The following is a 20,175-nucleotide window of genomic DNA, read 5'->3' as shown; positions in this document are numbered from 1 at the left end:
CCTTTGTCTTAACGTAAGTGACACTATTTATGAGGCCAGAATTATTCTGGGTCCTGGAAATGTGAATCCTGTGGTATTGCAGTTCCATACTAAATGTTACATGTACAAGAGCATTTAATTTTCTAATTCAGAGCAGAAATTGCTCCTGGACTTTGCATAATGTGTGCATGTAGTGAAGATATTTTGCATAGATCACAATGCACTCTGACTCAAAATGTGGTTGAGAAGAGAAACTCAGAATTTCTCAGTCTGGAGAATGACAGAAGGGGGAGGAGGGGCCTGTCTTTTGTGTAAAGGTGATATTTTTTTTATACCGTACAGCAGTACCACACTGGAGAAAGGTTTGGAGGAAGAAGTAGCTGCAATAAGCATTCATTCATTCCTTCTCAGTCACTTGCTTCAACCCAAGAGAAACATTGATTTCATCCTTGTTCAGTTAGTCTAGGTGCTCAACCCAAAAGGATCAAGTCTGTTCTGGACTTTGAGTCTCCAAAATGAACCCAGGTGGCTCCCCTGGTAGTATTCATAGGAAGTAAAAAGAAGTAAATGTGCAGCTTCACTTATTTCATAATTAGAGTGACTGTGCTTTTCACAGCATGGATTTGCACAAGAACTAAGCATTTTGGATGCATTATATTAATGTTTAAAACAAAACCAATGGTCTCTTCTCTGACTTCTGTTTCTCAGCCACGTTCACATAACTCACCTTGTCAACAATACACATAAGGCACCTCATCACTGATCACTGGCCTAAAACCTTGTATCTCAGAAAAAAACTTAATTGAACAAAAGGTAGCTTTTATGGTCTATATAAATTAATCCCTCTTCTTACGTGTATTAGTATTGAATCTGCTTTTATACTTAAAGGTACAACACATGAATTAACAGAATTTTCTTAGAAGTTGAAACGTATTATGTAAAAAGATGATCATTCTTTGTTCTATTTTAAGCAGGTCTGATGGTGTCACTTCCTTTCAAAGGAAACTGTCAAGTAAGCTGGTTTTTTTTTATATCGTTTTTTTCAATACCTTCATAATACAGAGCAGCTGCTTAAAATGTTAATGAGAAATACCTTCCGTTCCCTGTTTTACTCTTTGGCATTTCAGGAAATTTCTAGAGCTTCATTGCTGTCTAGACTGTAAGATCTATGGAGCAAGCAGAACCAACATCCTTCCTGCAGGAGCAAAATGCAGTGAAGGGATGCAACATTTAAACAGGTTTTCATGCTGGTTGTAAGTACTCCTACTCCAAAATATAGCAGGTGTGTGCCTAAAGGAATCCCAGCTAATGTGGTGCACAGCGAGGTGGCAGGGCGCAGACAACAGGGACATGGCTTTTTTCCTGTCAATAGCACTGCCAAAGGTATTGTTTCTTAGCCTTTGGAGAAAATAAATAAATAAAAAAAGGAATTAGGCCACTTCATTCACTCTGTTTCAGTCATCGTAAAATGCTTGCATCAGGTCTTGGATTAATTTAAAAATAAATAAGAGGCATTTAACCAAAAATGGTTTTGGTTGTGGTGCCCTTTTCACTAGAAAGGAATTAATTTGAACACTAAAGTGCAGCCTAGAATACTCATCTGGAAATGGCATTTTTAGTGCAATAATGTGACATTTTACTGTGCAGACTAGATTGGCACAAAGTTCAGCTGAAACAGTCCCAATAGAATTAGCCTTTCTATCTGAAACTTGAAAAAGGAAACTATTTGGTAGGGTAGTTCTTCCTCTGTTCTTTTGTTTTCCTTTTGTTTTTGTTTCTGTCCAAATATACACAGTGAACTTTATTGTAAAATAATTGCCACACTTTATTGGTACAACACTTTCATCAGAAGGTTTATTAAACACTACAAGCAAACAAACTCTTACTACCCAAAGTGATTGATTTGGAGAGCTCCCGGCTACCCACTCAGACAACACAGGCTAAAACCCCTTGATACTGGTTTATGAAAGCAGAACAAGTATCCAGAGTGTTTTCTTCATTTTTCCTGTTGAAGAAAATATTCTGCAGTACACTGAAAGGGAAACACCTCATGCTTATGGTAGCCAGAAAGTTCTAGTACATCTGACTGCAGGCAAACTGAGTGGCGACGTGCCTGCCCTTACACTTCCAGGGCTCTGCCCTGCTCACAGGGAGATGTGGGTAAAAGCAGAGTGGCAGTAACACACTCTGTGCTGGGTTCCTTTGGGACGTCTAGTGCCTGCACAGCACAGTTTCCAGAGGTTTCTTAAAAACAAAATAAAAGCTTACCACCTACTAAAATAAATTATTTGTTCTACGGTGCATACGGTGGAGGCTTTTCTCCAGGCAAGCAGTAAGTTGGTGTATAGAGGGCTGGAGCATTCGGGGGAAGACCATAGCTGGAGCTGGACTGAGATGGAGGCTGAGTTTCTTCTGATAAAGAAATGTCAGTAGATGATGTTCCTGGAAAATTGCTGGCAGGCTGTTATCAGACAAAGAAAAATACCTTCCTCAGTAAAGGATTACAACCCCACTGAAATTCTGTGTTGTTTGCTATGTGTTACATAATAAGCCCCATGATTAAATTTCTCATGCACTGCAGCACAACATTAACTTTAGTTCTAAAGTACCTGCTTAAGTGTAGCAATGATGGTGTCTAGTGGAACAAGACAGATTCCATCTGGAACCCAAGTCATTTTTAATAGACATTGCACAGACAGCTAGGCAATAGAGCAGAACAGGAATTTCTGCAGGAAAAGATGCTTGGCTTCCTGGGTGAGGCACAGCACCTGACTGACTGATTAGGTTACGTGTAGCTGCTCGTTTCCAGGCATCACTGTGAAATTTAAATTACCTCAGATGTAATTAATCTCACTTACAATACATGCATAAATGAAAGGTCTTATTCCTTTGCCAAATGCAGATTCCTCTTAAGAGAAAATTTCACAGGTAGGCATGTGTCTCCCTCTTTGGCTGTTTCGTCTATGATGGGGCTTTGCATGAAATAGGCATGAAAAATAATAGAGCTTAGGAAGTAGCCCATCTTCAGGAACAAGCAGGGTTCATTAAAACAAAAGAATGCACGTAGGGAATACTATTCAGGATAAAATCCTACTACTGCTTTAAACCAAGTTTGTCACTGATTTAAAAAGGGTCAGGATTTCACTCCTCCCCAGCACGTGCCAGTCTATGGACTTCAGCTGAAGACTTGGGCTCAGCTCCCCTCAGGTTCAGGCTTTAAGTGAACTTTAGGTGCCTGGAATTTAAAAACAAGATAAAGTAATCATGGATCTTTTTCATGAGAAATGAAAAATCTGGGCAAGTAAATTATGCTCCCTGCTGCTAAAAAAATTAATAGCCACGATCTAGAAGGCCAGGGCCAGGGCTGGCCCTTGGACAACAGCATCTCAGAGCTGTCCAGGGCTGGCAGACCCATGCCAAGATGTTTGCCTCCTCCATGGGCCTCCATGTGAGCAGGGGCTGCTGCCCTGGGTCAACCCTCCTGGCAAGGAGAATGCTGTCCTGCGTTTGTACCACAGGGTGACTTAGTGAGTGAGAATGGGGACATCCCAACAGGAAGGCTGATTATGCCCTTTAACTCTCTGAGGCAGTGCAGGTATACTGACAGACCTGCTAGATAAATCAGCTCCAAACCTAGTTGTTAGAGTTTGGGTTGGTTTGGGTTTTTATTTATTTTAGAGTTGTTGCTTCCCTCCCTTCTCAAACTGCAGCCACTGCTTCCATCTATTTCTCTGGAATTGCTTCTCCAGTGAGTTCTTCTCTAGCAGGAATAACTGGCACAACCCATAACTGCTGTCACCACCAGTCCCTGCCCAGCTAATCAGGACCATTACCTGCCCAGCTGGCAGGCCTCTTACCAAGACCAGTTGTGGCTGAACTGTACCGGTAAGGAATTAATTGTTTTGTTGGCACGTCACAGTAAATAAAAGAAATGCTGGTTACATGCTTTCAAAATGCATTCCTGCTATCACCCTTTCTTTTTTGCATTTGGCTGATTTCTTTTATAGACTTTGCCTCTCTGGCAAGCATTTATTCAGTGAGATACTGGATTCAGCAGAGGACCAGGAATGAATGTCATATAGTTTTAGCCTGGGATAATCCACTGATGACTCTAAAGGGTAGACCAGCTCAGGCAGGGTCTCCTACTCTGTGGACAGCTAAAACTTAATTCAGTTCCCACACTTAAGTGTCCAGCCCTTTTGGGAGGCCATGGAATATCCCAGATGTCCACACATATGTGACTTTGGGACAATGGGACCTGAACTTGGACCCTGTCAGAGTACCAGCAGGGGACAGGTGGCTACTTGATCTCATTATCAGGCAGTGCTAGATCCCTACATGCCAATAGCCCCTGTGTTCAGTCAGATGAATCCCAGACCCAGATTGGAATTAAGGACTACAACCATCTGAGCAGGTCTGAATCCAGCAGCTTGAAGCCCTTAGATGCAACATGAAGACCTCAGACCTCCAGCCCCATGGACTCAGCCTTCAGCTCTCAAGCAATGGAAGCAGATGACAGTTAAGCTTCTGGCTGTTCCTAATCATTCCTGCTTCCATCATTCACCATTTGTACCTTTGAATAAGTTTATTATGACTTTTAAATTCATGTACTGATGCAGAAATTACTTCTCTCCAAACTGGAACATAATGAGTTCATACATACAGGGAGGTGGCTTGGTTTTATTTTTTTTTTCCCAGGAATAGGGTTACGTTTTCCCTTTTGGATCCCAGTGTTTCTTACTAACCTCTCCTGGCTTGGGGACAGCTGGTGGTGTCTGACGCTGAATGTTATGAAGTGGAAGGAAGATAAATGAACACACTTTTTTAAAAAAATAGAAATGTAGGGAAATAACTGTGTTTCTTTTGGAATGCAGATAAAAATTTGAGGTAAATGCAGTGCATTTCTGTTTCTCAATGGACACAAGACTGAACAATCACAACAGATCCTCATGACTACTTACATGAACCTTTTCAGCCTTATTTCATGTGTTTCTATCCCCTTCTCTCTCTACTCTTGGCTACTCTTACCTCATCAGCAGGTAAGAGTCCAAAGGACAACCAGAGAAAGCCTGAGGTCTGAGAACAGACCAGAAAACTGGGTATGGACTAAGTCATCCTGGTGACAAACCTGGGGTCCAGTTAAGCCCTACCTCTGCAAATTTTGTACTGAGTAGCAGCCTACGCTTTTCTGATGGCGTAAGAAGGGTGTGGTTTTGTACTGTACCTGAAGAGGCAATGGGTAGGACGGATATGTAGAAATTGTTGCCGCAGAAGGACAGAACCCAGCATATGTCAGGATCTGCTGGGCGGGATTGTACAGGATCTGAGGAGGAGGTGCAGCACTGAAAGCAATTTGGGACAGAGGTACCTGTTGAGCATAGGAGACAATAATATATCAGCACAGTGTAGAGGGGTCTGGAGCAGGAACTGCTCCTAACACAAGCAACAAGACAATTTAACAACTTTCTATTTTCCAACACAACAGCAGTAGTACAAAAAACCAAGGAGCAGACAGAATGAGAGGAGGGTGTATCCAGAATGAATTTTCTGAGTAAAAATACACAGCTATTTTAATCTTCTTCCCTTGGAAAAAGACTGCTGGAGCACCCCTGGCAACAGTTACAGAAGCGCTGGCTGGACTCCAGATCTGAGACACCCTGAAGAGCACAGCTTTGGCCGCCTCTTCTTACTCGTTCCAGTACCAAACACCAAGTCCTTCACTATTTGCTACAGATGTCTTCCAATAGCAACTACCTGATGCCCTCAAGTCTTTTCTCTCTGCTTTCCTACACAGATTTACCTCGATCTCCCTTTCCAGACCAGTTGCTCCTCTTTCACAACTCCCTCTCACTTGGGAAGTGGAGTTTGCTGCTGGCTCTCCAGCATCACTCTTGATGTGCATACCTCACTCCTACTGAATAAACCCCTTCTCCCATGGATTTATTGGCCTGTCTTTTAATGACAACACAAAATGAAGTTTGCAGGAAGAAGTAGTAGCTCATATTAAACCAGCTAAAAAAATTTGGTCAGGAAAAAAAGAACAAAAGCTAAATGTGAAACAGGGTTTGTGTTAAACCCTAAACCCCTGTGCTATGTAACAATTTGTGAAGTACAGCAGAGCAACAGAGCTTTGTGAAATATTTTCATTATATAAATCCAGCGGTTTCTTTTATTTCCTTTGTTTTTGTTAGCAGATTCCTCCACATGAGAGCATGGAATTTTCTTTTCACTGAAATAATAAAATATGGTGGTTGCCAGACAAATGCAGAAAGCAGTGGCCAGGATTATTTTTCTTTTTTTTTCTTTTTTTCCATTTTCTTTCAAATTTATCAGTGAGAGATATAAACCACTGCATCCTCTGGAGACAGTGTGAGATCTCTCTGTGACTGAGAAAGAGGTATATTAATTGTGTTTTTACAAGAAAAACATCATCTAGGTCACTGATGTACCACATAAGGTTATCTAACAATCTAGGCCTTAGTTTCCTGGAGAAATTTGGCATTTCAGGAGCTGGCATGGAGGAAGGCTGGGATCAAAGGCAGAGAGCTTATTTCATGAGAGAAGGCAAGTCTCTCATCTTCAAGGCACCCTCCTCAAAACACTCTCACCTGCAAGGTACCCTCCTTTCTACCTGCCCTGCTGGGTGATATGGTGGGGACAAACGAAAAAACACTGCCTCAGGAGTAGGGAGGAGCAGGTAACCTGCTTGCTTCAGATCCAAAGGTTTGGGGCCAGCACCACAGCCCCAGAATGTGCCCTTCCTTCCTCAGAGGAGGGATAAAATCAGATCCCTCTGACATAAATGTGTCAAGAAACACTTGCTTCGCCCACAGATGTGAAATACAGATGCCTGTTCTGCATCTGTCACCAGCTTTCTGGTGTGGGTCTCTTCGGGTGCTGCTGTTTGACCCTCTTTGGCTTCTTCTCTCGGGAACCTCTCTCAGTCCTCTCACATTCCACCCCCCTTAGAGCAATGCTCTCTAATTGCTAAGGATGAACATCTCAACAGTCCTAGAAGACAAATTTGGGGAGTCATCCATGCCAAATCTAATCAAAGCACCTTATTAACCAGGCTATCTGGTCTCACCCCAGGGCCAGTAACAATTTGCAGGTACTGAAGCTGGTTGGAAGGATGCTTTTATCAAGTATTCCAGTAATTATTCTATGTTAAATTACTCAGCTAAAATACATGGGTAGGTTGAGACATTCTGAACTGCACTAACACCCAAGTCAAAAGAGATAAGGAGCTATGAACTAGCCAGGAGTGCTGCCAGTGTCAGCTCACTGGCCTCACACAGACCTGCCAGAGAATTCATGGCTGAACTCCAGCTACTTTTCACATCAGATTGCGCCTTTAGTTGCATGAGTGCTAACACATAAACCCATGGCAAGTAGCTCAGTAATTAGGGGTTAATTTTGCTTTCCTTTTTAAAGCAGGGTGAGGGACGAGGAGAGAGGATAAAGCAATGCTATTTAACCTGTTAAGATTCCTTTAAGGACTGCAAGAAGGAGACTAATTTAAAAAATTTTTAAAAGACAGCCCCGTCCCACCCCCTCCCCCCCCATCCTCCCCTCAGGACTATCAGTAGTTCAGATTAATGCAGCCCTAAACTCAGGGCAAGCAGATTCCTTGGCAAGGTGTGTCAGAAAAACATCCAGAATTCATCAGATGAATACCGGGACAGGGAAGGGAGTTTCTAGATTAACTCAGCACCAGCAAGTGAAGTTTGCCATGTAATTCTTTACCTGCTATTTCTGTAAGAAATAATCACAGTGTGTTATCATTTTGGGTACTTCAGCTACATCTGTTTATGTAATATCTTAATCTGCTTTTTGTTAGAAGTGACTTTAAGGCAACTGCCTCCATGTCCTATATCCAAGCACGCTGTAGATCTCAAAAGGAGAATTCCTAGTGTAATCACTGCAGCTTCCCCAGCACCCTGCAGATCACAGAGGGCAGCCCCACGGATGACACAGCAGCCACTGAGCTGATACCTTGGGGGTCAGGAGAGAATGAAATGTTTCCCACAGAGCCAGCACAGCCCTCAGGCAGGCAGCAAAACCACAGGGAGCATGCCAGGGTCTGCAGGGAATTTGCCACAAGAAAGAAAACCCGCAACAACCAAAACAACACTTTTTTTCTGTCCAGGAAATATGATGGGTTTTAAGGCAAGGGCACTGTTTTGCAAACTCTCCCCTTTGTAACATGTTTTGGCTGCCAGCATTCCCCAGAGATAAACATGATGTTTTTTGTTTGACTAGTCAGCCTGGCCTTGTGTTTTCTGGAAGTCAATCCCGAAGCAATGCTGTGAGGCATTTCAGGGGGCTTTGCAGTTTCCCTGCAAAATGCCAGTGAGCATTTATGTGAGAAGGTGACATCCTAAAACAAAGTAAATAGTTCTCCCACTTATTTTAATGGGTTTGGTTTTTTTTGCTCTTTTTATTTCAGTCCCACGCCCCTTTCTTTTCCTCTTCTGCTTGATGTTTTCTTCGCCCCTGTCTTCCCCCAAGAGTTACTCCTTTTGTAAGGAAAGGAAGAAGCAGATTAGCAAATCAGCTCTGGTAATAACTCAAAAGAACCCTGAAAAAGCACAGACAGGAGCGAGGAGCGGTCATTGCATTTTGGATTGCTGCTTTAGTAAGACTTTCACAACATAGCTGAGGTGACTGACACGAAGTCATCTTTCCCTTGAACTATGACATCCTTTTCTGCTCACACTGAGAGGAGACATTGAACAGCTTACTCAGATCAGGTTTTTAGCTGGAGCCCTGACAGACTCACTCAGCTAAGCTTGGGGTCAAGCTGCACATCCACTGCTGCTGTGATTTCCTTCCATGGTTTTATGCCACCCAGTCAGAAGACCCAGACTGTGACCCAGGCTCTTCCTCCAGCCAGACCACAGAGACTGCAGTACTCCCAGGAACATCTCCTTGGCTTGGTGTTCCTCACAAGCCGTGCAGCGATGGCCCCGCAAAGTGCAGAGCTGTATCTAAGCATCAGCCCAAATCTCATATAAGCTTAGGTTTGAACAAGACAGGTTAGGTGGACTCAGGCTGGCTCTCTGCACGCTTCCCACAGCTGCACTTTCACCCATCTGCTGAGCAGGAGAAAACATTTAGGGGCACTAAGCTGCAGTGCTCTCCCAAAGACTAACTGTAGATGATGGCTGCCTTCACTCCCCATGCAAGCTGTTCTTCCCCTCATTTCCCACTGTGGTTGTTTTTGCTCCCCTTCTGCTTCTCTCACAAGGAGGGGATGAATTAAGATGGGAAAACTGCTTCTACTCCTTTTGGGCAGCTGCAACTCTTTACTGGCTGGCTGCAATCTGTTATCAGTTCCTTGCAGGAGTCCCCTACACAAAGGACAGCTCAGCTGCACATTTCTTACATGTGATAGCTCAGTGTGCTTGTTTGGCTTAAGCTAGACAGAGGAATATTTCCACGAAATTTTGCAACTCTTAACAAAGGTGAATTTCAAACAATTCATATGACCCTGCTCTATTTTAAGCATGGTTTTAAGCACCCAACACATGTTGTAGGTAGCCTGGCCATGGTTGCTAAGGAATGCTGGGTGGTCAGAGCTGGGCCTGGATGGCCTCCAGTCTGCCTGGATCCCAGTTCTGAGCAGTCCCTTCCTGCCAGTCTGCTCCTCCTCCTGTCCTGATGTACATCTCAGCTATCTCTCTTCCTTTCTCTTCCCTGCTCTCTCTCTCTTTTTTTTTTTTCATTTTACCCATCTTTCTATTCAGTTTTATCTTCTGCAATAGTCATCAGACACATCATAGGTCTAAGATGACCCATGCTGCTATCACACCTCCCTTTGGTTCCTGCATTTCACCTCCATCTCCATGTCTCTGCCCATTTAGTTCTACTATTCTCCTGACAGCCTAGTAAATAATGAACCCCTTGCTTGGTCTTAAGCCATTGTTTTTGGCAAACATGGCCACTGACAGTGATAATCCCAGGAAGAGCAACTTCACCCTTTAACGTGTCAGAAAGTCAAGGCAAACGAGGGACTTTATTGGAGAATCCCTCCCACCACACAGTCTCTTCTGAATGCTGTGATGCACATCAGCACAACATGGTGTCGTGGCACAGGGAGTAGGCATTCCTTAGTGAAACAAAAGAGGATGTTGAAGTGTCCAGAGCACACAACTGTTTAAATAAAAACTTGACTGGTACTTCAGAATTCATCCCCATTCTTGGGGAAAAGAGCTATACAAGGCTGAACAGTCACGCCGAGGACTTGACTTTTACACATTCGCTACCAACTAGCATCCTCAGACTCTATGCTGGCCCACATATTCAGTGATGAATTAGAAGGGAAAACTGGTGAATTGCCAGGATTTGTTCACATAGTTGTGGTTTTTTTCTTCCATTCGCGTATTTGACCAGGCTTGACCCACTTAGCTGTGAACAGCTGGCAACAGCTTTGCCTAAAGGTATAAATCCATGAGAGAGGCTGAGTTGTTAAAGGACAATGACTCAAAATATTCCCGTTTGTTGAGACCCCAGGGTGCTTGGTTGAGATGGACAAGGTGAGCTTTTAGTTGTGTAATGGCTAAAACTCTGATCTGATAAGGCACAGGGTGAATGATGGGCTGTGAGTGAGACAGGAGATGGATCCTGTGGAGACGGGTTGTGCACCTTGTCATGCTAAGTTGTGCTTCCCTACACAAACCACTGGGTTGTGGGGCTCCCCCTCCTCCCTCCGGGAAAGTGCCAAGGAATTCGGGACATTTGCCTGTGGCCTCAGCGTGTTTATCTCTGCTGATGGGACATAACTGACTCAACTGCGCTGGTGGGATGGGCAGCTGTGTTGTCTCAGAAGTGTCCCATGGTTCTCGTTATTATATCAAGCTCCCCGCCTCAGCTATCCGACCTGTTCCCACCTGAACCAGAGTGAATATAAACCCAGCGGATGTGTTCCGGGGATTTCTCTCCACCAGTTCTTCGGGATTTCCTCCACCGCCAGATGGACATGGTCAGCGACCACCACTTTGACCAAGACTGCGCAGCAGCCAAGTCTTGTCACCTATGGGCAGTGAGATCCTCACACTCTTGTCCTTTCTCTCTCTCTCTTTTTTCCCCCTTTTCTCTGTCCTTGGGTGCTGTTGCACTTTCACATTGCAATGCTTTTTGTTGTTGTATTACTCTAGATAACCACCACAGTGGCTCCAGACCTGTTTTCCTTTGCAACAAAACTGTTCTATAATAAACCCTACATTGTTTATTTGCAAGCACTGATCATTCAGTGTTGTTTCATTCTAATCCGCCCCAAGGGAGCTATTAACAAGAACCTGGGTGACACTCACTGGTTACTTCTGCTCATAATACTCCAGACTCCCACAACACCCAGGAAACACATTTAAAGCATCTCCTTAATATATTTATACTTCTTTGGTTTTAACTTACTTGGTAATGCCAACAAGCATTAGCATTATGAGAAGCCCTCACATAAGGCAAAAGACTGTGAGCCTTACCATGTCTTTAAATGCCCCAAGAATGGCTGCTGTGATAATCCCCAGAAACAAGCCAATGATGTTGAGGACTGTGGAGGACCACAACAGTCTGTACAGGTGAACCACATCCTGACAGCTGCTCACGCCGAGAAATTCATAGTAGCTGGAGGACTGGTCTGAACTGAAAGAGAATGCAGACAACATCACTGCAGTGAGAATGGTTTTGCACATAATACAGCACACTACAGGATCTGACTCCTTCCTGCTTGCTTTCTTCTTTGGCAAAGTACTATTTCTATGCCCCCACCAAAAACTGCTCAGAACTGGAGAAAGTTCTGCTGAAAAACTGGCTCTGCTAAGGCCAGCATCAAACAGTCCAACTAATACCAGCCCCAGTTTGGCTGATTGGTGGTGGTTACCAGCATGGACTATTTTTTAGTTTTTGTTCAGTGTCTCTAAACAGAAGTGTTACCTTGGTATATGGATGCTGCCCTTGTCATTTAGCTACCAGATAAAGCTTGCTTAGCTTTGCTTTTTTTTCCTAGCTCACCTAGAAATCCGCTGGCATCTCAGAAACTGGGGAAGACAAGTTGCTTAAGCATTAATTCAACCACAGGAAGGGAGATATTGCCAGCTGGCTACATTTGTATATGGTGTCTGTGGTTCCAAATTAATGCAACACAGTACAGTATAAAGATATGTCTTTACACTCTGGATTATACTATCCAGAAATCTTTGTTCATATTTCTACACCACATTGGTTATTGTAAATCAGGCATGTGGTGAAAATACCCTTCATTGTCCAGCCAAAAGCCAGAAATACCCTACTGCAAAATTTGAAACCACAGGTTCCTGAAGTTCTTTCTAGTACCTGCCTTAATTCGAGCCCACAAATGAGATCCTAGGGCAGCTATTAGAGTTGGAAAGATTTTTTTAAATGCCAAGCCTGTTTTTCTACTGTTAGGAAATTGCCATCAGATCATGGTGGAAACCAGAGGTGAGCAGTTTGTGCTCACTCTTCTGTTCCTCCATCCCCAGTGCATGGGGCAGCAGTGGAGGTGGTGGTTGGGGAAAGCTCTGCAAAGCAGTCCACAACATTTCTGGGAAGAACCAAGCCAGGCACAGTAACTTCTGGAAATATCCAATCAATGGCTTCAGGTCATGGTTCTGACACTGAAGAACCACTGTTGTTGAGTTCACCTGTCATGAGCCCATCTTAACCAAATAAACCTACAGCTTCAGCTGCCATGAGGCTGAGGAAATTGGATTTGCCTTCATATCAGTCTATTCCATGGCTGACAACAAACCACTTTCTGGGCCTGTGTCTCCTCCTACTTCTCTCTAGCCATACTGTGAACTGGAACTGCCAGGTCTTCAGAGCAGCATGACTGCTTCTTTACCCTGGATTTCTCCATGCTAGTGCCATAAGATCTTGCTGTCCACTGTGGAATGTTGACAATAGCAGAACATACACATTTAATTATATCGCTGAATAATGTTGCAGCAGTGATCAGTCCCAAAGTGTTTCAAACAAACTCAATGTCTTAGGAAAAATGGCACTGAGGATCTCCATCTGGAAGGGGAATATGCCTGATCTCTCCTTGTGGTTACTTTATGCTTTAAGCAACAGTCTCAGTCACCTTTTTTGACAACTCTGAATACTTTTACCCCTTTAACACCCCTGTTCTTTTCTGTGTTGAGTTGGGCTGTTTGGTTCAGTGTTAACATGCAGGCATTAGCTGTGTACCATGGAAGGAGGCATTCTCACGATATACACACTGCATTGCAAATACGATGTTCCATCATTTGTCTGTCATAGAAAAGGTACCAAAGTTGAGTATTGTCTACCTTTCCCATTTGTTTTGTATACCTCTATCATGTCTAGATTTAAGATTTCTTACATAAGCAAAATATTCTACATATGATTTTAATCCATTCCATAGACCTTCACTCACTTTGTGTCTCCCATCTGCATAAGAAATATGCATGCATAGATCACTTCCCTCTAGTCCCAAACGTCATTTTACTTCTCTAGTTGAGTTAGCATCTGGCTAAGAGCTACTTTTTCATGCAGAAGCCTTGTGTAAAAGCTTGATTGTTCCACCCTTGTTTCCCTATGCCTAAAATGTTCATGTCTGGCATCACAGTAGCTGAGGCTTACAAAGGACTGGGGTTATTCAGGGCTGGTAGCATGTGAAGAGGAGGCAAAACCAAAATGAAAAAAGATGTAGGAAAGAAGAAAGATGAGAAATACACAGGAGGAAAGAAAGAAAAGTGACTGTGGCTGAACTGTAGAGGGTTGCAGAGGTTGTATGAGAGTGTATGGTAAGATGATATACAAGGGCAGGTAGTGATAAGACAAGGCGGAGTGGTTTTAGGCCAAAACAGGGAAGATTTAGATTAGATATTAGGAAGAAATTCCTCACTGTGAGGGTGGTGAGACACTGGAACAGGTTGCCCAGAGAAGTTGTGGATGTCCCATTTGAGGAAGTGTTCAAGGCCAGATTGGAGGAGGCTCTGAGCAGCCTGGTCCAGTGGAAGGTGTCCCTGCCCCTGGCAGGGGAGTTGGAACTAGATGACCTTGAAGGTCCCTTCCAACCCAAACCATTCTGTGATTCTATGACAGTGAGATGTGCAAAGGGTGAGTCAAGCAGAACATTCAGCAAATCTAATGGGAAAAATGCATTGCCAGACCAACAGTATATCTGAACAGGGATGTGACTGAGTGATCAGTTTTGAGCATGCAGCAAAAAGCTTATGGATATATTTAAAGAAAAAGAAACTGAAATAATACCAACACTAATGAACAAATCCTGACCTATTTTATGCTGGCATCAGGACTGCAATTGCAGAGGAACTGGATTTCTCAGCATACAAGCTACTTGTGTTACTTCTTCAAGCCCTACCATTTACCAAGAATTTCTCAGAGGCCATGGAATGCACACAGGTACTTACTTCTCACAGTTGTACAGATCACAGCAATAGCATGTGTTACTCTTTATTTTCAGCTGGCACTTGCTGTTTAAGGTGTGACATGTCACCTGCCAAAAAAGTAGAAACTTTTATCCTCAATGTTTCAGTGTTGTGTGAATCACCCTACTGACCACAAAAAAACCCCAGCTACTACAGCATTGTCAAGTAGTATTGCAGAAAGATCCTGAGATTTCAAAATTCAAGACTGCAAGCCAGAAGGATATCCCTGAGGTCCTAGGAGCTTTAACCAGGATGACAGCCCCTGAGTCTGAGGGCATTTGCACTATGGAGCACAGAGCTCCCAGCACCAGCCTGAAGCCAGGGCCGTCAGAGTTTTCAAGCACTTTGCTGCACTGCCTGGTGCTATTCTGATGAGACCCAGAGTCTGCAGCCAGGAGACCCAGATCTCTACAGCTGTGACACAGTGACCATGGGTCTGGGGAGATACACTACAGCAAACACTGAAGTGGATAAGAGCACCAGTCCATTATAGTGGGGAAATGGCTAGGGAGGCAATTTATCTGAACAGCTTCCAATAAATGGGAGCTCTCCCCTTTCAGCAAAACCCTCCTGAGGAAGGAAGTAATTATGAACAACAACAAGAACAATCTTCAAACTCACAAACAGAATAATTCAGAAAAGATCCAAGCACTCCAGCAAATAAGTACCATTTATTGCAGGCTCTTGACTATAAGACTGAAAAGGTTTATTTATGTGAGGAGGAATTGCAGGGATGGACAGATGTTAGAACAATAAAGGCAGGCACACGTAAGCCCCTCTCCATCCAGACACAAAATCATTTTAATGACTCCTTAAGTGTGGTAAGCATTAATCACTTCTATTTGGCACTACAGGCCAATTGAAATATTTTATATGTAAGGCTTTTCTTTTCCCTGAGATTTTTACCTTATTGACTTTGAAATCCCGGAGAGCTGTCAGGTTTTGAAAGCTAGCAGTCAGAAAATACATTCTTTCTATAGCTTTGATTTGATAGGAAAAAGTCTCTGTAACCACTGGAGAAGTATTTTGTTCACAAAATGCAATTAAAATGTACTATTGAATGGAAAACCTCTCATAATGAAAAAGTAGAAGGAGCATGCTTAGGAATACATGCCTGCTTTTGACAAGTTTATCAGACAGTTCTGGCTTACCCATGAATGTGTTACTCAGTGGAATAGTGTCCACAAGAGATGTCAAACCAGATGTTTCTCACTTCCTAAGTTCTGGATCTGTGCATCCTTTTTAGTATGAAAACTGTCACCGTTGATCAGTCTGTACTCCTCGTGCTTGTTCCCGGCAAAAAGGAAAGCCTTAAACAATCACACCCAGCACCAGAGAAAGTTCATCTTGCAGCTAGTCTCAGACTTGCTGCACTTGTCCTTAGCAGGATTTGACTGAGCAGTGGAAGATGGGTGCCAAAACTAATGTTAGAAGGAGATTAGAATGATTCCTTGGGATTTCTTTGCTGCTCAGGACAAGGCTGTTACCTGTCGTTAGTGTCTCATACAAATCAGCTCTTCTATCCCAAAATGGAAGTTAGGTTATAAAAGGACAGTCTCAGTCTAGGTTGCAATCTGGAAATGGAGCTCACAGCTTGATACAAACACATCCCATTTGTCACAAGGGCATCTCATCCTGAGACAGGTCCTTGTTTCATCACCACTGCTCTATTGTCTCTGAACTTACTGGAATGTAACCTAAGGGCTTGGTTGGCCTGAAGTCACATCCAGCTCCAGCTGTCCTCAGCCTGAGCTGCAGCTTACTGCAGGAAAGGAGCACTTCTCAAAGCAGATTGAAAACCAATCCTGGAGCACAGTGTGTTACCACAGCCATTTGTGGGATGCCCTATGCTTTTGCATTCAGTGGATCTTCAGACTTTGGTTTTGACCTCCTGAATGCAGTGAAAATGGCTTAGGACCTGCAGAGTTAAAATTCCCGTTACACATGCACAGTTGGGATAGGAGGGCTTTATAAGATGGAATGGGTTACTAAAAAGTGGTTTGTTCTGATGCATGGTTTGGGGACTGCTTCTGATAGGAAATAAAAGTAGTTTTTCCCTCTCCAAGCAATAATAAGGCCAGTCTGCCCCTTTTAATGTAGAAGGCTAGAAGTACAAAACAGGGAGATCAGCATGATCTTAAAACACGTTTTTAGCTGCTTCTACACTACAAGACACATATTATTGGCCAAGGAAGTTACTATAGTTATCTATTTTTATCACTGCACTTTTAAAACATGCCCAGAATAAGACACTCCTTTTTAGGAGAACAGTGAATAAACCAAAATAAACAAATTAGTGTGTGGTGTGAGCAAGGGTGGTGGAAACAGGCCATTTGTGGGTGTTCTGCATGTCAAGACCTATTATTTCACTCCAGTGACCAGACACTTAGCTTTTTCATGTCCTGGATGTTTCTGATTTATTATCTCCTTAGCACCAATTAAAGATATGTTCTCATCTCATGGTAATTGCAAGAAAATCAAATTCTTTCTGCTTTGAGCAAAGAGAACTGAAACAGGCAGACCAAATGAGCTGGAGACCTCTTACAGGTGAGAAATGTCAATCAAAAGGAAACTTGCACTCAGTAAACAATCTGCTTTCCTAGTTAAGTGTTTGCCTGGCATGGAGAACATGTCCTCTGCTCACTACCTGGCTACCTTTGGAAAAGCAAAAAACCAAGTATAAATGCCATGGATCCTTAACTCTGAATTAGCATATGCTGGCTCTAAATCAGTGAACAACCAGACAAGAATGTTATTAGAAACTACCTACACTTTTAAAAGATATGGGGGTTGTGTTTTTTTCCAGAATAAAGGAAGGAGTTCTGGGTGGCCCAAGTTTAGACATTCCCAGAATCAGCAGAGCTGTGGAAAACCATCTGGCCAGAAGCCTGAAGCTGGGGTCACCTGGAAGGAGTTGTGGTCAGTGTGACGCCAACCACATGCTTATTACAGGAACCAGAAGCATTTCTCAGGCCATGTCTGTGCCTGAGTGTGCATGCACACTGTAGAAGAGGATGGAGTAAAACTTACAGGAAAGGGTGTTGCCAGACTTCATAAGTTTGTCTGGGTAGGCCTTTACATGAGCAAATCAGTGAAATATTTTTGTCATACATTTTCTGGAATCAACAACAGGGTGCCCTAGCAGCAAGATTTAAGTAGTGCTTAACCTGGTAGTATACTTCGCTAAGCTTTCTAGAAATATTAGTGGTAACATTCCCCATACACCTTTTCTTAGCCATGCCAGGAATGGTGATAGAAAACAACTGGCTTCTTGAAAGTTATACCACTGTTTAGCTGTTCTCCATTTTGCTTTTCTATTCACTCCCACTAATTCACCACAGTAATAAAATAGGAAAAGAAACTAAATCTGGACTTCTCAGGAGGTTAGCCATTTGGATATGGGCACTTTTCTGACCATGTTAATGTCATTGAGATAATGAAAAAGCTGCATTTAAAACCACTGATGTTCTTGGCCTTTGCTGGATAAATAGAGATATTTGAAGTCTTCTGGATGATAAAAATGGATTATTTTAGGTATTTCCTATTCCACTCGGAGTCTACAAAAACCTTCTTAGAGGAAGATGCCAGTGTGACAAACACATTCCAGACAGTTATTATACAGCATAGATGGACTAAGAATCATTCAATTCCCAGAGTAATGTACTGGATTCAAACACTGATGATGACTCAAAACCTCACTGATTGTAGTGATTTGCAACCATCAGAGGCTTGGACAAGCAGGGAGTCACTTGTGGGATAAAAACAGTGGGGTTTCTATCTATCCATGACCTACATGCACAGACATGCTCTCAAACATCTCCCTCACTCCTCCCCAGCACAGCAGAAATGAACACATGATGAGGTGAGTTTGTTTACCTCAGTCTGGTAGGCATCATAGAGGAATCCTATTCCACTTGAATAAAACTGGCATCTTTTGTTATACAAAGGTCTGGGTTCCTGTGAAGAGAAAAACAGCCAAAAAAGTGATTGGTTTGGAGGAAGTGGAAGGCACCATGCCCCCATGCCTAATGTTTACAGCTCTGTGGAGCTGAAGCCCGTGCAGTCACTTGGGTAAACAGCTCACACCCCCCATGTTGGCTTTCTTTCTGGAATGGCTCTCCTCAGGGCTACATTTTCCATCCTCACTCCACCCCTAAGCTATGTGAGTATCATTTATTTTTCTCTAAAAGACATCACCCCTGGCATTTAACCACTTGATGTCATTTAACCACACTTGACGTTACATAGTACTGCTCTATGAGAATGGTCCAATCACTCTTTTTTCTGGTACAGTTTCTTACCTAGCACCAAGATTTACTTTGCAGGTTATTTTCAAGATATGAGACTTTGTTTTTAAAGAATTTCAACAACATCCATGGTGAGAACAAAGTAAAATATGTAAGAGATTGAATATTCCACTTACAATACACACTTCAAACCCCAGAAGCAAAACAAAGAATAATGAAGAAATTAAGGTATAAAGAGAAAGCAATTTACATTGTTTGGTTTTGCCTTATTTTCCATTTATGCTATTGCAAAAGATGCATTCACTGCTCATACTTCATATTTTGCTTGTTGCAGTTCCCACAAACTGATATAAAGGAAGAACACAATGAAATATCCTTGGCCAGATGGAAAATGTGTGCTTCTGACCTTGGCAAACAGCCACTTTGAAAGCTGGAGGGTGCATACCTCAGTCAGTTTCAGGACTAGACCATATTTGTTTTGGGAGGATTTGACAACTTGAGTCCCCTGTGATCCAATGTCTATACCAAAGCAGTGTTGGAATTTCTTAAGTTTGCAAAAAAAAAGAAGAATTTTTCAACTTCCCATCACTTATCTAGTCCTGATCTGTGCCTTTAAAAGCATTCAAGTGCTCAGTATGTCAGTCAGACCAGATACAAGACAGAAGATGCAAACCCACTATCTGCCATCCCCTCTTTCCATGCCAACTTACAAGCAAAGGACTATTTAAGTTGTTACCGGAAATCTTCACTGAATAACTTTCACTGCATTTTAAAGCTTTAAGATCCATCCAGGAATAACCCAGAAATTGCAGAAAGATCTGCACTACTTCACATCACAAGCAGAGTATTCTCTGCTTGTTGGATAATGAAGTGTGAACTGTATAGATCTGCTGATCCAAAATGCAAAATTAGTCAAAATGCAGAGCTAGGCAGGAATGCAGACAGATCAATGAATAAAGCTCCTCCGTCAGCTTGTTTGCCTTTCTGATTACTCCAGCAAACTTAAGCAAGTTTGGACACCAACTCTCAAGGGTTAGAGAAAGGTTAGCTTCCTGCATCCAAAAATATTTATTTATACTACACAAGTGTAATAAAAAATGTTTCAGTAACTCTTTTTCTCTAGAGGAAAAGCAAATACCACATGAACAGCATGCCATATCTTGAACTAGGTCAACATTCTTCCACAGTCCTGGGAAAGCATTAGCCTTCAGCCATGACTTCCAGGGACAGTTCTGGTTGGGAGGTCTAACAAGATTGCAGTTTCTCTGCCAGAACAAGGAGCTGACAAGGAGAGTAGCTCTGGTGGACTTCATAGTTACAAACAAGGAAAGAATGGTCAGGGATGTGAAGATCAGGGGCACCTTTGCCCCTAATGGTATGGCGGGGTTCAGAATCTGGAGAGGATGGAGTAGGATCCTAACTCTGGGCTCGAAGAAAGGAGACTTTGGCTTATTCAGTGATATGTTTGGAAGAATTCTATGGAATACAGTCCTGGAAAGCAATGAGGTCCATGA

General features: G+C 42.8%; 1 protein-coding gene across 3 annotated transcripts in view; it reads right to left on the bottom strand.

Moving 5' to 3' along the window:
• Positions 1-1,798: 1,798 nt before the first annotated feature.
• The window catches only part of TMEM255B (transmembrane protein 255B), a 68,326-nt gene continuing 49,949 nt past the window's right edge, over positions 1,799-20,175 (bottom strand). For 2 of the 3 annotated variants that reach the window (XM_069028941.1, XM_069028948.1), the window contains 5 exons: positions 18,291-18,371; positions 14,397-14,482; positions 11,463-11,622; positions 5,204-5,347; positions 1,799-2,440 (listed from right to left, as the gene is read on the bottom strand). In XM_069028941.1, coding sequence (XP_068885042.1) covers positions 2,273-2,440; positions 5,204-5,347; positions 11,463-11,622; positions 14,397-14,482; positions 18,291-18,371 — 639 coding nt within the window. In that variant the 3' untranslated portion in view covers positions 1,799-2,272. The other variant, XM_069028958.1, reaches the window with a different exon arrangement.

Source organism: Aphelocoma coerulescens, chromosome 1, assembly GCF_041296385.1.
Source record: "Aphelocoma coerulescens isolate FSJ_1873_10779 chromosome 1, UR_Acoe_1.0, whole genome shotgun sequence".
Classification (NCBI taxonomy): domain Eukaryota; kingdom Metazoa; phylum Chordata; class Aves; order Passeriformes; family Corvidae; genus Aphelocoma; species Aphelocoma coerulescens.
The sequence above is the reverse complement of the archived record's forward strand: the minus strand, read 5'-3'. Positions and strand labels throughout refer to the sequence as shown.